The sequence below is a fragment of the Convolutriloba macropyga genome, chromosome 15 (assembly GCF_964194025.1).
Source record: "Convolutriloba macropyga chromosome 15, txConMacr16.3, whole genome shotgun sequence".
Lineage (NCBI taxonomy): Eukaryota > Metazoa > Xenacoelomorpha > Acoela > Convolutidae > Convolutriloba > Convolutriloba macropyga.
In genome coordinates this window covers 38,398,730-38,416,409 of record NC_134482.1, presented here as the reverse complement: position 1 = coordinate 38,416,409, position 17,680 = coordinate 38,398,730, and the positions used below count along the sequence as shown (strand labels likewise).

Genomic DNA, 17,680 nt, shown 5'->3' with positions numbered 1-17,680 from the left:
CTACTACTACTACTACTACTACTACTACTACTACTACTACTACTACTACTACTACTACTACTACTACTACTACTACTACTACTACTACTACTACTACTACTACTACTACTACTACTACTACTACTACTACTACTACTACTACTACTACTACTACTACTACTACTACTACTACTACTACTACTACTACTACTACTACTACTACTACTACTACTGTATTAAAATGCTCATTTCACTGAAAGCCTTATTTCTGTGCGTTCTTATAAGTTAAATATGTTTTTTAGCTTGGCATGAAATGGCAGCTCTGCAAGCAGCGATGTGAAAACCACAACATGACAGAATATGTAAGTAAAAAATTTTAATTGTCAGGAAGTATGAAGCAATTATCGTAGTCTGATTTCTTTAATGCAAAATTTTGCTTGACTTTCATTCTTCAACATTCTTTTGATCGCTTGAGCGACCCTCCAATGTTTGTTTATGTTTTGTTGGCATCGTAATTGTTTTTTTAAAAAGCTGCGAAGCTGTAAGCTGAGCGTAGCTATATTACGGTGTTCCTGGTTTTTTACAATTCAAAGAATTTAAATTGTATCGATGCATTGTCTTTTTAATAGCCGCCCTCATCTCAGCAGGCTATTATTGCGCTCGTATTTTTTTTTTACTTCGTCAAACTTTTTTTCGCTTTACCATTTTGCCGCTTTTTCGACATTTTGCGTGAAATCTTTTTGACTTCTCTAGGCTAGTTTCTCTCTTCTCTCATTCTGCTAAAAGTGAATTTGAACATCAGTTGCTAAGCAAAGCAATTCAAAATGAACAGAGTCGGTATAAAAAATTGAAGTCAGAAATAGAAACGGGATAAACCCATAAAGCCCAATTTTAGATGCCCGCTATTTGAACGTCGTTCCTATAAGTCTTAGTTACCACCTCTAATGCTTATTGGTGTTGATAGTAGCCCCTGTAGCCTCTCTCTAAGAAACAGAAGTATTTTCAACTACGAAATGCCATCAAAATAAATCGGACTTAAAAAATATTTTTGTACAAAAATCTTTTTTTTTTTTCAATATATTCTATTCGTTCAATCCCAATCATGCTTATTGGAATCAACGATGGCTGTTTTCCGGCAATCTGCCGGGTATGTTTAGTACTTGCAAAGCAATCAGCTGGAGCTATTATTGGGCTGCTCTTGGTTTTACGACTCCTGGAGGAATATTGAGTTTTTTGAGGTTTTTTAACCGGAAGTACTATTCGTCCAGACGGCGTTTTGACCTATAAGCGAAAGTAAGTAAATTGCGGTGTAAAAATTTTTTGTGAGCGATTGAAGTTTTTTGATCATGCTCCGCGTTCAGTGAATGACTTCGTTTTTAGCCGCTTTTTGTCCCTTTGGACCTGTTTTTTGCTTGTAATTTAATTTTTTGTGGAAATAATTTTTATTCGATGCTGTATTAATATGTAACCCTGTGAAATGGATAACACAGTGTTTTGCGAGAGCCTGATAACGGGTTTCAAGTTCATAATAGGCACATATTTCTGTTTTTACTCATATTTTGGCATTTTTCACCGTTTTTGAATCTGTACGCGGACCTATTTGCAAAATAGTTATGATGATATTGCACATACGATTCTGGCAGTTTTTTTTTCAGTTTTTTTAGTATATTTTGGTTTAATTACTAAAAAGTCTTTTTGTGCTTCGTCAGGGTTCTTAATATCGTTTTTATTAGTAGTTCAATTGTTTTTTTCGCGCTCAGTCTGAAATTCATTGAAAGTTTTTTCAGAATTGCAAATTTAATGTTTTGAATCTTTAAACTGGTTTCCACTTTTTAATCTATACAGATGTATGGCTTTTCAATTTTTCTGTGCCTCGAATACTAAATAATAAGATGTATTTTTGTTTTTCTACTTCAGTTTATAATTTGATTTTTAACTTTCAAAAGTTAAGAACTAGTCTATTTCCAAAAAATTTTTGTCCATATTGTGCGCATTCTAGCATTTATATTTCTCGCATTCTTCTATAGTTTTATACGCTCTGCTTTTATTAGTTGTTAAAAATTTCATGATTTAGCTTTTGCTCATATTATAACGGCTATTATTTAGGCGCTCTCCTTTTCTTTATTTCGTTGTACCTTTTGATCACGTTTTCGTTTTACTGAAGTCCAGATTTTCACGCTGACTTACCGGTTTAGTTTCTAAGAATATTATCTGCATTATGCCTTCACAATGTGTCTTTTGGTTAGCACATTTTATTTTGGGGTTATATCTTTCTATTTCATGAAAATTTTTTGCCCTGTGAGTTTTTGAACCTGTCAGTAATTAACCGTCTTTAGTTTTGTCCATTTTTCTACGTTACTACATGTTTTTAATAATTTAAACTTTTGCGGTATCAACGTGTACCGGTGATATTTTGTCGAAAAATATGTGTTCTGTTTTAAATCTGTTCGTTTTTTGCATTGATATTGAAAGGTGTTGTAATTCTAACTTGCTCCAATGATGTCAGTAATTAAATCTTCCTCGTGGTGACAGCGGTGTAAATTTGACCATTTTGTTAAAACCGGTTAAGATTATATATTTTAAGGCAAAAGTATTGTTTTGGCTTAGTGTATGGTTGTCTTTGTGAAATATTGATTCTCTTCCAGAAGTCTTCCGGCTATGTTTTTTATATCGTTGTCAAGATTTTTGTTACGACCATATGAGGTCACAATCACTTCAAATCTGATTTTTGTTAATTCATTTATGCATTTTCGACTGAAATGTGTGCGTGACTTCATTTTTCACTCTGTGGATTGCGTTTTCTGTTCATTTGCTTGATAAAGTTTTTGGTTACGCGTGGTTTTCCCATTTCAAAAATGACTGGAGAGCATATAATAGACCGAGCAATAATTATACTGGCTCCTAATTGAATTTTAACATCTGAGCAATTAATAAAAAGAAGTTTTTTTTGTCTGTTTTGTTACTCTCGTTTTGAGACTGTAGGACCTACAAAGCTATTGCGGCTATTTTTGGCAATTTTCCAGCTGTTCATACTTTGCTACTTTTTGTTGTCAATGAACAGTCAAAGTAGAGTAGTAAATTTAGACATGTTTTTTGTATTGGTCAAAGAGCAGTTAATGGCTTATGTGACTCCTCAGACAATTTTTACATCAAAAACACTATTCAGTTTTGAGTCCTATCGAGTTTAGTGATTTTGTTTGTTGTGCTCTAACTTAGCGTCAATAATGTCAGGTCTCACTGGCTCTCTAATGAAGCATAATTGAAGCTGTTTAATGTTTTAGTTTTGTCTGTCCTCTTTAAAAACCTTGACACATCCTTTCAATCTTAGTGACTTCTTCAGTTTTGACCGTATTTATGGTCAACTTTGTGGCCTCCTCTGACTTGGGCTCGTGAATGACAAGTCATCGGCTCTCTAGTGAGGCATGATTAGTTTTTATGAAAGCTTTAAATTCATATAATTTTCGAATTTTTCGCTTTTTATAGAAAACGTTTTCAGTTTTGCTCTTAGTTATACTCCCTGTTACTGTTTCGCTGACTTAATCTTTTTAAAATAAATGTCGTGTTTGAGATCTTGTAACAGTATTTTTGGAGTTAATTGAGTTAAGTTCTTTTAGAAAGTATGCTTGTTGCTAAAATAAAACAATTGTGAGAGCGGACCGTGCATATCGGCCGTGTAACGTAGTGGTTGTACTCAACCCTCATCCAAGAGATCGTGGTTTGGAGCCCCTCGCGAGTCAGAAGTTTTTCCACCGTAAAAATTTCGCTAGCCTATACCCCCTTCTAAATTGTTTTTGCCTCGCCAGTTGATCGAGAGGAAATCGTCCGACGTTTGTTGGTTGATGTTTTTAGCACCCGCGCCTTCTGAGTCTGCTCTCATAGCTTTCTTTTTTTTACTACGTCAGAAGACAAATTGTTTCGCTAAACCGGTTTTTGGCGCCTTTTAAACTTTCCGACCGTAGTACTTTTTTAAAACGTGCCTAAGCTAGTTTCATATCACATCCCCCTCAATCTGCAATTCACGGTAGGTGCTCTGCAAAGTAAACAAAATAGATATTTGGTATTTGACTTTTGTTGTTCCGACCCCACTTGTGGGGGGAGGAACTATTTACTCAAATGGGTTTTTTTTGGGTTCAGACAATTTTGGCCGATCGATATATTCATCGTAGAGAAATGTGAGTGGTATCATTAAAAAGCTCGTGCAGCGTACAGTTGAGAACTAAAACGGTTTTTTCAATTTCGATTTTTCCGAGGAGTTATCGAGGTTTTATGTTTTGTGTGAACACAGGACATTTGACATGATTTTGTTACTTTTAGCTTAATTTTCGTTCAAATTAAGATTTTTTTTTCTATAAAAGTATCAATTCAGAACTACATTTCACGCTACTAAATGAAACGTTTTTTCTTTCCTGATAGACGAAAGGCGACGAAATTGCTAGTTTTGGTCTCATGAGTAAGTTTACTATAAAAAATAAAACTCGAATTCTCTTTGAGAGCTGTTTTTTAGAAAAATTTTCGCATTTTTTTTGTTTTTTGAAGTCACTTATAGACTAGTCACTTTCCATATTAAGATTCCGTTAATGGCGAACATGACATCCAGTCAAATGAAGTTCAATGAACAAAAAATTAGTTTTCGAGGGATCGCACTTGTTTTCTTTTGGTTTCTACTCTGACGTTTCGTAACTTTCAATGAAGTTTTGATTTTCTGTGAGATTTTACTAACTTTTTGAAGACCTATAGCATAGAATTGTTAAATAAGAGTGCATTAGGCTCCTTTAAGATTTTTAAGTAAACCTATCTAGCGCTTTGAGTGGACAGCTAATGGCTGTTAAAACATAATTTTTCGAATTTTACATAATTTACCGATCTTAGACCTATTTTTTGAACTCATTTTCAGTAAAGACAAGACCTCCTTCCTTTCTATTGCAACCAAATATAATCTGGATAGCGATTTTGACTTCTAACTATTGGTTTTATGACTTCGATGCCACGAGTTTCCATATTTGTTTTTAAATTTTTGGATACCATTTTCTCATTATTTTGGTTCTTTTTGAAATCTTCATTATACTGATGAAGTCTACATTTTAATTATACTGATGTTCTCATTTACTTAAAAACGTTCAATGGATCATAGAGAAAGTACTCCGAGAAAAGTTTATTGTTTAAATGTCTTGACAAATTCTTCTCGCACTTTTCTTTGGAATTTTTGGTTTTTGCTTTTATTTTTGTTTTTATAACCATAAGACTACTGGCGATGTCCCATTGATGACTTATGAATGAAACACATCATATTCTTCCCATCGAGACATGAATTAGCGTATTTGTTGATTTCCTTTGAAAGTTATTGAATTTAATCCCGTTGATATTACTTGTTTTTCGGAAAGATTTCTCGGTTTTGATATACCTGTTTATATTTGCTGATTTTTTGAAGTCAATTTTTTAAACGAAGGAGCATCTCATTGTTGTTAAAACTGAAGATAGAAAGTTTTTACCGAAAAGTTCACTTTTTAATGGCTTCGACACTTTCTCTCTTTATTCTACTTTGCTGTTTTTGACTGTTTTTTTTTCTTTTTGTAGTCGTAAAACGCTGAGAGGTCTCATTAGCTTCTAATTAAGGAATGAAAAAATGATGTTACTCAATGCAGTCGGTTTATAGCGAATAGCCTTAAAGTTTAAGATATTGTTAGTTTTAAAATTTTTTAATCTTTCAGTTTTTGTTGTTCTTTTCTATAATGTTTTTTCGTGTGATAACTAATCCCAAAGCTTTTAGAATAAGGACCGAATGAACCTATTTAATCTTTTAGTGTAAATTTAGCTGAATTAGTTTAGATAATAATTAAAAAAGGAAACAATATTCAGATAAAGCTAATGTTTTTAATGGCTTCAATAGTTTGTGTTTTCGCAATTTGTTTGTTTTTTGAGTTGTTCTAGAAATTTATTAGGTTATTATGGCTTAGTCTAAACAGATACAGGTTTTATTGTTTTAGTAATGATTTTTTTGTAGATACTTTATCAAGAATTTTTACGTTAAAGGCTAAGGGTTTTTGAGACGTATGAAGTTAAGAAACGTTTTTAAAAATGTTGATGATTTTTTCAATTTTTGCCTCAATATTTCTTTTTATCGACTTTTTACCTAGTCCCATTAAGGAAAAATCTCATCTGCTGTGTAGTAAAGAAAGAGTAAACTTGTGTACCCTGGTTTTACCTGATTGCATTTTGACGTTGTTACAAGGTGCATTTAAATTTAGACATTGAATTTTTGCCGTGAATTTTTTTTTGCTGATTTTGTTGTTTGTTTTTTTTCTCGTAGTCTTTTTAATGGCAGATCTCGTGAGCGCTTTAATGAGGCATGGCCCTAGGTAATTCAATTACTAGTTTGGGTGTGTAAAGATTTTTTTAAACTCAATCATATATTTTCGATTAACTGTTCATTTGGTTGACATTTAAGTCAAAAATGTAGATGAGCTCGGGTCGGAACATCATGTGCGAACGCACATTAACGAGTACCCTTGTTGAATTAAGACCACCATGCATGAATTAAATTTTTGTTGAAGGAATTATTATTCGCAAAAATAGTGTAAGAATCTAAAACCAGGAGCTCGTTCTTTGAATCGCATTCTTTTATCTTCGATAATGGTGGTCTTTATTACTATGGGTCTCAACAGTCAAGTTCTAAACTATTTTCCGGAAATCAGCTTTTCATGTTTTTCCTTTCGAATGTTTCAGGTGCTTAGAATATCTTTCCTTCCCAAATTACAAATCCTGAAGCCTGATTGAGCCAATGCACAAATAGCAGAATGGAGCGAAGAGTAAACAAAAACAAACCAACAACAAATAAACAAACAAGAAGAACAACTAACTATAATGTCGCTGTACTAGCCCTTAAGGCTTATTGTCCCGTGCAATCTCATTTCATTCTTATCTACTTTATTACAATGAGAGCTTAAGAACCTCTCGCCCAGTATTTCTCGATTTCAAAGTGAGTTTAAACACTTGCGGTTATTTTTCATGACAGTTTAACCAAAATTTTCAGTCTTATTTTTAGTTCGAAGATTATATATAGGGCTTGTTGTATGCGAATAAATCAGTTGATTGAGGAATAAATCAGTTTATATGAAATTTTGTTCTTGGCGAATGATCGTAATCTTGCTGCAAACAAGTCGTTGATAAGGCACATATATATTTAAGTATTCGGCTCCTTAACAGTTTAGCGATCAGAAAATTTAGTCACATTTTATTGTGTGTTTATGGTAGATTAATGCTAGAATTTCTATCCGAATGATTCCAAAAATTTATACCGCGGAAGACCTGATAAGGTTTCATACAAAGTCTGGGGTTAGTCAGGCAATGAGAGCATTATCAGGTAAATGCTGATTAGACAACTGTGTCAGAAATTGGATCTTTTCCACCTCCCCCCCCATTTGCACTCCGACGCGCATCTGACATAATTGTACATAGTAATTTACCATCTAATTGTATGTGCTCTATAACTCGGGTTGCTTAACGTACTGAGGTGCGGCACGAAGGAGGAAATCTCAGAAATTTGTGAGATTTTACACGATAGAAATCCCAGAATCACCCAATTTCTAGAAACCTCTTTAACTTCTGGGGGACTATAACTGGTACCTATTGATACACTCAACGCACAGAGGTACAGTCAAGGCTTTACAGTCAAATCATTGAAATGGTTTTGTGCATAAAGTTTGCCAAATCAGTCTCTTGTTTGCAAAAAGTTAAAAAGGAAAGACTGAAAATTTTGTTCACATGTTGAGCGTTCGATTCCTTTTTCATTCGAGATCATAAAACCGAATATTCTACGTTAAACGCAGTTGTCTTATTAAAGTTCTACGTTAAACTTTTATCTTAATAAATACAATATTTAACAAATTGAACAAAGTATTTTTCATTAGGATTTTTGATTTAGGATTTTTGATCTAGGATTTTGGATTTTGTATAATGAACTAAAATCAGGGTGAAATGATAGAGGGCTGAATTAAACTGCATAAAAATAAAAATATAAAACAGGAGTCGAACGTACATTTAGTTACTGAAATACCCCCCCCCCCAATCAAATATGAAGCTAATTACTTTAACGAGCCATTAACGCATATTAACGAGCCTCCTTGTTTTAACAAGTCTTAGTTATGAGCTCTAATAATTATTGGTAATAATACTAATCCCTGTATCCTCGCTGCTATTAATTTTTTTTCGCAATTCTAGATTTGATCACGCGCTAAGAAGTCAAGGAATGACCTTTATTTGACTGCTACCTATAAGCAGCCGAATTTGTCTACGAAACCTCATTTGTTGCTGCCTTTTATATGGTTTTCGTTTAATCTTGTAATTTTTTTACCAAACATGACTTCCTCAGATAATAAAATGAACCTCTACATAACCTTACTAAGTCTTTAAATTGAAATTTAACGCTAATTGTTCCCGACCCACTTGCGGGGGGAGAAACTATATACTCAAATGGGTTTTTTCTGTTCAGTCAATTTTGACCGATCGATATATTTATCGTAGTGAAATGTGAGTGGTATCATTAAAAAGCTCGTCCAGCGTAGAATTCGAAAATAAAAAGATTTTTTTTTTGAATTTCGAGGATTTATCGAGGTTTAAAATTTTGTGTGAACACGTGATATTTGCATGATTTTGTTCACTTTTAGCGAAATTTTTATTCTATGAAAATAATATTTCAAACTTACATTTCACGCTACAAAATGAATAAATTTTTTGCTACCAATAGACCGATAAAAAGACTAGTTCTGGTCTCATGGGGAAGTTTACAATAAAAAAGTCGAATTCAATTTGAGTTTTTTTAGAAAAATTTTCGTATTCGTTATTGTCATTTTAGTCATTTAGAGACCAGTCACTTCTCATATCGAGGTTCTGTTAATGACAAACATTTACAGTAAACCCAATGAACAAAATATTCGTTCTCAAGGGATCACTCATGTGTTTTTTTAATAGCCGCCCTCATCATTTTGCCGCTTTTTCGACATTTTTGCGTGAAATCTTTTTGACTTCTCTAGGCTAGTTTCTCTCCTCTCATTCTGCTAAAAATGAATTTGAACATCAGTTGCTCAGCAAAGCAATTCAAAATGAACAGAGTCAGTATAAAAAATTGAAGTCAGAAATAGAAACGGGACAAACCTATAAAGCCCAATTTTAGATGCCTGCTATTTGAACGTCGTTCCTATACGTCTTAGTCACCATCTCTTATGCTTATTGGTATTGATAGTAGCCCCTGTAGCCTCTCTCTAAGAAACAGAAGTATGTTCAACTACGAAATGCCATCAAAATAAATCGGACTTAAAAATGTTTTTGTACAAAAATATTTTTTTCAATGTCTTCTATTCTTTCAATCCCAATCATGCTTATTGGAATAAACGGCGGCTATTTTCCGGCAATCTGCCTGGTATGTTTTTGTATTCAACTCTGAGTATTTGAAATTTTTAATGAAATTTTGATTTTCTTTGAGATCCTAATAAATTTTGGGAGTCGTATGGCATAGACTAACTACAAGGGCGATTGAATTCCTAATATGCATTAAGCAAACCTATATAGTTCTCTGAGTGGACAGCCAATGTCTGCTAAGACTTTAAAAAACAATTTTTCGAAGTTTTTTTTGAACTTTAACCGATATTAAGCTTATTGTCATGAACAGTAAGACAGTCTCAGTAAACCAAAATTAATCTTATAAGTGGTTTTATCTTCTAACTATGTGTTTTATGACTTCAATAACGATAGTATTCATAATTTGAAAAAAAAATTCGGATTTTGTAATTTTGTTTTTTTTTAAATCTAATCTCATTGTCCTAATATTGATAGTTCGCATTGGTTCAGAGGAGACGTCCAATGGATCATAGACGAAGTTTTCACAGAAAAGGTTATGGTTTAATTGGCTTCCACCTTTTCTATTCGCATTTCTGCTGAATTTTTTTTGGTTTTTGCCTATATTTGTCGTTGTTTTCATAACCATCGGACTTATTGTGATGTCTTACTGATAACCTATTGATGACAAACATCCATGTATTCCCATCGAGGCATAAGATAGCGTATTTTTAAATTACTATGAAAGCTCTTGAATTTACTGGCTGTTAATACTTTTTATAATTTTTAAAAATAATTTTTTCGGAACTTTTTTGGACATTAACCAAACTTAAATTTGTTTTCGTGAACTCTAGGTCAGTGTCAGTGATGACAGGACCTCTATCTTTTCTACTGCAACTAAAACTAGTCTGGTAAGGGGTTTTATCTTGCAACAATTGGTTTTATGACTTCAATGACACGAGTTCTCATAATTTTTTTTTAGTTTTTGGATATATTTTTTTTAAATTTTGATCACATTTCAATTTTTATCTTAGTATCCCATTAATTATAGTTCCCAGTGGCTTAGAGAATACTTTGAATGGATCAAACAAAGTTTTCAGAGAAAAGTTTTTTGTTTAATTGGCTCCGACACTTTCTTCTTTTTTCTGAATTTTTGGTTTTTGCCTGCTTTTGTTGTTGTTTTCATATTCATAAGACTTATTGTGATGTCTTATCGATGATTTAAGAATGACGAACATCTTTATAATCCCATTGAGGAGTAACTTTGCGTATTTATTGACTTCCGCCGAGAGCTGTTGAATTTAGTTGCTGTTAAGACTTTTAAAATAAAATTTGAAATTTTTTGAACACCAAATTTTATTAAACCTACTTCCATGAACTGTAAGTCAATCTCAGTAAAGATAGAACCACTCTTTTTTTCTTGCATAAAAAGTTAATCTGTTAGCGGTTTTAATTTTTAACTTTTGGTTTTATGACTTCGATGTGACGAGTTTTCATAATTTCAAAAAATTCGGGTTCCTTTTGAACTGTTATCTCATTAACCCAACAGTAGCAGATTTTGTGAGCGCTGCATCTGGGCGGGATGTCATGTAATTCCATTAGTAGTGCGGTTGTGTTACGATTTTTTAAACTCAAATATCTATTTTTAATTATCTCATCAGGTTGACAATTAAGTCAAAAATGTCGATGAGCTCGGGTCGGAACATCATGTGCGAACGCACATTAACGAGCACCCTTGTTGAATTAAGACCACCATGCATGAATTAAATTTTTGTTGAAGGAATTATCATTCGCAAAAATAGTGTAAGAATCTAAAACCAGGAGCTCGTTCTTTGAATCGCATTCTTTTATCTTCGGTAATGGTGGTCTTTATTACTATGGGTCTCAACAGTCAAGTTCTTAACTATTTTCCGGAAATCAGCTTTTCATGTTTTTCCTTTCGAATGTTTCAGGTGCTTAGAATATCTTTCCTTCCCAAATTACAAATCCTGAAGCCTGATTGAGCCAATGCACAAATAGCAGAATGGAGCGAAGAGTAAACAAAAACAAACCAACAACAAATAAACAAACAAGAAGAACAACTAACTATAATGTCGCTGTACTAGCCCTTAAGGCTTATTGTCCCGTGCAATCTCATTTCATTCTTATCTACTTTATTACAATGAGAGCTTAAGAACCTCTCGCCCAGTATTTCTCGATTTCAAAGTGAGTTTAAACACTTGCGGTTATTTTTCATGACAGTTTAACCAAAATTTTCAGTCTTATTTTTAGTTCGAAGATTATATATAGGGCTTGTTGTATGCGAATAAATCAGTTGATTGAGGAATAAATCAGTTTATATGAAATTTTGTTCTTGGCGAATGATCGTAATCTTGCTGCAAACAAGTCGTTGATAAGGCACATATATATTTAAGTATTCGGCTCCTTAACAGTTTAGCGATCAGAAAATTTAGTCACATTTTATTGTGTGTTTATGGTAGATTAATGCTAGAATTTCTATCCGAATGATTCCAAGAATTTATACCGCGGAAGACCTGATAAGGTTTCATACAAAGTCTGGGGTTAGTCAGGCAATGAGAGCATTATCAGGTAAATGCTGATTAGACAACTGTGTCAGAAATTGGATCTTTTCCACCCCCCCCCCCCCATTTGCACTCCCACGCGCATCTGACATAATTGTACATAGTGATTTACCATCTAATTGTATGTGCTCTATAACTCGGGTTGCTTAACGTACTGGTGTCCGGCACGAAGGAGGAAATCTCAGAAATTTGTGACATTTTACACGATACAAATTCCAGAATCACCCAAATACTAGAAACCTCTTTAACTTCTGGGGACTATAACTGGTACCTATTGATACACTCAACGCACAGAGGTACAGTCAAAGCTTTACAGTCAAATCATTGAAATGGTTTTGTGCATAAGGTATGCCAAATCAGTCTCTTGTTTGCAAAAAGTTAAAAAGGAAAGACTGAAAATTTTGTTCACATGTTGAGCGTTCGATTCCTTTTTTCATTCGAGATCATAAGACCGAATATTCTACGTTAAACGCAGTTGTCTTATTAAGCCTTTCTGTTAACTTTTATCTTAATAAATACAATATTTAACAAATTGAACAAAGTATTTTTCATTAGGATTTTTGATTTAGGATTTTTGATCTAGGATTTTTGATTTTGTATAATGAACTAAAATCAGGGTGAAATGATAGAGGGCTGAATTAAACTGCATAAAAATAAAAATATAAAACAGGAGTCGAACGTACATTTAGTTACTGAAATACCCCCCCCCCCCCCCTAATCAAATATGAAGCTAATTACTTTACCATTTCTGTCATTAAGTGTAGGGCGCTTTCACTTAAAGTTACTTTAGAATTTATGCTGGAACAGACAAGTTTAAATTAATACTTCATTGTTGTAACATTACTATAGAATTATATAGATTTAGCTTTCCATTTATCTGTCATCTCAATTAATATTCTGAAATATTGTGTTCGATTTCGAAAATGATATAAAGTGGTTTCTCAATCACACATTACAATAGCGTGTCGTTTATTTCTTGTCAGATATTATCATGCTTCTCATTTTTGAGACCTCCATAATTTCTTAGCAAATGAAATGAAATGGGCGTTTGCTCTGCGCTAATTCGAGATAAGTTTAGAGGGTTTTGAACAAAAACAGAATTGGGCTCGTCGTTGACCACGTGTTGAATTAATTGTCATTTTTGGATAGATTCTGTTCCCCCTCCTCTTCCACCCGTTTTCTTTTGTAATTTTAATAACTCCCACTTACAAATAATTTGTTGTCATATAGCACGTTTCTATGTTAACAAATGGCAAGTGGGACTGAGGGAACAAGGAAGTTAAAGTTATATGCCGACTAAGCCTCGAGGAGGCATAAAAGATCCAGCATTCTGATTTATGTAAAACCCATTGAACAAATCTTATTGGTTGAAAAGATAATGCGAAGTGAAGTGGATGGAAAAAAGAGCTCGGAGCGTAAACGAAAGATGAAATGAAAAAAAACGAGTAAAGTTGGTTTTAGCTTCCTCTTATTTGAAGTCCTAGGAAGATTATTAGATTATGGCTTCCGTAGTTTCAGACAATTGCAATCATAAATGAGAAAAGCGCGTAAGGCAGGCAAAGAAGAAATGGACAGAACAACTCTTACATCGTTTGAAAAGAGTTACTAAGAAGCTACAAAATTGGCTGAAATAAGATAAAAATGCTAAAGCCCAAAAATCAACTGATTTTTTTAAAAATTGTATTCTCAAAAAAATGATACGAAATTCCACAACAAACCACATAATCTTTCAAATTAAAACAAAAACAAATTAACTTTCAACTGCTCAGGAAGCTAGTTGCGCTTGTTATTAGTGAGACTGAATCGTAAGACGATAACAACATCAAATACAGAATACGGACAGAACTCAAAATTCCTCAAACAATTTTTCGAAGACAGTGTTGAATCATTAAAACCGTAAGACATTGGAAACCTTTAAAAACTTGATTTTCCCCTCCCTGAAAAGGGTCTTTACGAAAAAGACAAGAAAATGAACCACAAAAATTGTCAAGTATCGAAAACTCAGCGCAAATATTGTTTGGACCAAGAGAAAGTTGATGAGCTCTGTCGCAATGAGACTAAGTTACTTGTTGACGTAGATGAGAACAAAAATTTGGAAGTACAAAAATATTTTAACAAAAGGATAATTGAAAGTCACTAAAACCGGTAGCTATGAACTGAATTGAGTAAATAAATTCGTTTAAACATACCTAGAGGCAATTACTGTTATTCGTTGTCAATAATATACCGTACGACAACAAAAGAACGATGCGAGAGAACTGTTTCGCAGCCGTTAAAACTAAGCTATTCACTGAAATCTTTTAAATTTTTCGTTTGCGCATTCTTTCATTTCCCATTGGAAGTATCTTTGAAATGTGGTAATTTGAAAAGGGAACAAATTACAACCTCAAATATAGGCAAATATGCAAAACCCACAAATTTTTATGCAATTTCGTAAGAAAGCCAAGAAACCATTAGTTATAAATAAAAAAATTATTAACAGATCTTTGACATCACTTTGAGTAATTTCTTTTCTGTTTACATTGAGACTAGGTTACATGTGCTTAGAAAAAAGATCCCCAAAAGACTGAAAAAATCGGCAATGTTCAAAACGTCACTGACATTTTCTTAAAACAAATTGTTCAGTCCTCAGAGACATTTGATAATAACTGAAAGCATTGCATTGGCCCACCTATAGCCCGTAAAGAACTCAATCGAGTCATTGACCAGTAATACAAAGTCATGATGCTGCAAAAAGAATGAAAGAATGACAATTGAAGGCAAAACAAAAGAAATCAATTAATATTTACTAAACAGATTTTCAATGTCATGACAAGTATGAGCTTTTCTCTGAAGACATAATATGTATTCATTTTGTTGTAAATAAGCTCTGACATTAACTCGACCTTGATTTGAAATCATTTTTGTCGGTAGTCAATGTAAAAAAAAACAAAACTGCGAAAATAATTTGGAAGAGACCGTGCCCCAAAATAATCCGAATAATTATTTATTATAAGAAACCAAATTGAGTCCAAACCTAACCCTGATTTGATGCACGTCCAAGTAGAATCATTGATTATTCGATGAGTTTGCAAAAACGATTAATTAGCAATTGAAATGTTTAAAACCGAAAATAAATGATGCATTTTGCATAATTATTCATTTTTCGAAAAACCGGCCAAGTTTTTATTCCAGAAGACTACTATAGCAAACGAAACTACAACTCGGGTTTCCTGGAGTTTTCAAAGATTGTGACAGCGTATGTTATTGTGACTCCACTACCCATTAAATTAAAACCACCAACCTTGTTGTTAAGAAATGAAACAAATCGTAGCAAAATTGACGAAAGTTTGGTTAAAGAATACGAAAAATATGAATAAAAACAACGGATTTCCGTTTAATATAGAACTTTCAACCTCGATTTCTACCTGCAAAAAACGAAAATCAAGCAGATTGTACACTGGACGGGCTTTCTAATGATACCAATCTCTCAACTCTCTACGATGAATATCTCTATCTTCCAATATATAGACTTAACAAAAAAAGTCCGTTTGGGTATATAGTTCCTCCCCCCACAAGTGGGTCGGAACAATAAGAGTTGCGAAATTGACACAAATCTGCGAAAAATTTTGATTGCTATGGCGAGATCTAATTCGCTGGACCACTCGCTTGCTGTTACAAAAGTTTATTAAATCAGATCAGAATGTTTGATGTTGTTATCTTTTCTTTAGTCTGATCCGCTTTCTGAGACAACGACTGGAGTTTGTTTTGCTGTGTCTTCTATAAGCTTGTATGATTGTCAAATTATAGCTTACAAAGATGTGGTTTATACCCGCATTTATGATCAAAGCTAAGTGTGGCACGATGAAACTCATGTATGATAATGAATGAAAAGCTTTGGCATTGAAAGTCATGAAAAATCAAAGTTAGAGATATGAATTTTACAGCGATTATGAATATGAACTCAATAAATTTGAATTAAATAGCAAGGGGAAGGATTGGGGGCTAAACGGTTACGGACCGTTTACACTCCGGCAAGCAACAACAAAACTTAGCAAATAAATTCATCAGAAAAGAACAAAATAATTGACATCAGAAGTTCAAATTTACTGCTTCAAAATTTTCCGCTTGAGTGAGTTTTATGCATTAGTTTGACATGATTGAAGAGGTAACCCGGTCTGGTCTTTGTGGAGAGACAGCCTCGCAAGCCTCTGCATATTTGCTTATCCAATCTGCAAAATCAGCCAAATTGGGTTGCTCTATTCTCATGCTCCGTACATGTTGATTCCAGCGAATCGTCATTGGTGTTGTCAACTTGTCCTTGGCAACTTTAACTACCGCAGAAGCTTTTAGGTCCGATTCAAAGTGGTGATGTCGAAAGGTGTACCAAACGTCTGAGGAAGGACGCAAAACTTACAAAGCTGCTGGCATCATCCATTCAGGTCTTAGGCCATTGGTCAAGTGTGAGGTACGCACTCACATCATGCTGCGACTTTCCAAACCTTCTGATAAGTTCCTGAAGTGCCTCCTCATAGAAGTGTCCGTTGTAAGAGTAACCACAGATGAAGTCTTTTGCTTTGTGAGTTACAGAGTTTTGCAAGTATGTCATTTTCTGAACAGTTGAAAGCTGGATTTTCGTGAATGGTTGACTTGAAAAAACTGTGCCATTGTGGCCACATCAAAGGGTCGCCTGAGAAATGGTCAAGACTAATCTTTGGTAGACTGAACGCATTCATCATCACTTGATGATTGGTCCATTCAGAATGGTGGGGTCGTTGTGGGAACTTGCTCAGAAAACTGCTGTGGCTGAAATTTAAGTGACGGATAATCTATCCGTTGGAAGCGTTCATCATTTTGTTTGTCTCTGGGAATGAGTGATCAATTTGACTACCGAGCAAATGACGTGTCTGTTGCTGAGCACGTGGATAGTAATTGTCTGCAAAAGGCTGAATGAAATTGTCAGGCATTGCTTGAGGTTGAAATCCAGGTGTTGTACCGGAATTCCAGTACACAGTGTCTGATGGTTGATCGCTTGAAATATTGAGGGTAGCAAAACCTTGATTTGGAACATTCACATCAAAAATTGGGCAATTCTGAACCTGTTTCGCATCTTCGCTGAGGCTGCGATGCTCCTGCATCTCACTGTTTTTTTGGTTTCTGTTGCTGAGAGTTTTATTTTGCTCCACTTGCTCTTTTTGAAGATCACGATGACGGTTTCGGACGGTACACCATCATGGTCATCAGAACTGAATACCTCATCCCCGCTCTATGCGTTTTCACCTGCATTTTGCATTGGCGTTTTACGTCTCATTCCGCTTGGTTGTTTTCGTCTGGTTTCTGAAACAAGAACCTTGCTCCGTAGTTTGTCGGGTTCTTCCGAGGAGGTGTCGGAAGAGATGTTTTTTTATGATTTGACCCATGGAGCAATCTGATTTTTTGTGTGGTTCTCAGCCATTTGCAATTTATGCGTGCAGACTCTGCAGCAACAGTGTCGAACTCTTCTTGTGTCAACGGTTGTTCTATGAGTCCGTTATATATGTGATCAAGTTCCGCTTTTCGCAGTCGAAGTTCGTCAACGAGCTCTTGGAGGTCGGCTGCTGCTTCTGTTTGTTGCATCTGTTCGTCGAGCAGGTCTTGTGCTGATTCCCACTCAAGGACTTTGAACTTCAAGAGTTGCATGAGTTGAGCCTTGGAGGTTGACTTTGTTTTGGTTTTGCTTGAAATGGCTTTGGCTTGTATCATTGGTTAATGGTTGCTTAGTTTATGGTTGCACGATGACATTCACAAAAAAACTTTGTTGCACTAGGAGT

The 17,680-nt window shown here is 34.3% G+C and overlaps 2 protein-coding genes across 3 annotated transcripts in view; both read left to right on the top strand.

The window, feature by feature from the left end:
* Nucleotides 1-7,030, top strand: part of LOC142353938 (cysteine-rich hydrophobic domain-containing protein 2-like) — a 33,113-nt gene extending 26,083 nt beyond the window's left edge. Inside the window, exons 8-9 of one of the 2 annotated variants that reach the window (XM_075406169.1) lie at nt 282-341; nt 6,703-7,025. In XM_075406169.1, coding sequence (XP_075262284.1) covers nt 282-341; nt 6,703-6,753 — 111 coding nt within the window. In that variant the 3' untranslated portion in view covers nt 6,754-7,025. Of the gene's footprint in view, nt 1-281; nt 342-6,702 lie in introns of both variants that reach the window. The other variant, XM_075406170.1, reaches the window with a different exon arrangement.
* LOC142353939 (ras-related protein Rab-18-B-like) overlaps nt 1-17,680 on the top strand; it is a 476,381-nt gene that overhangs the window by 163,244 nt on the left and 295,457 nt on the right. The window lies entirely within an intron of this gene.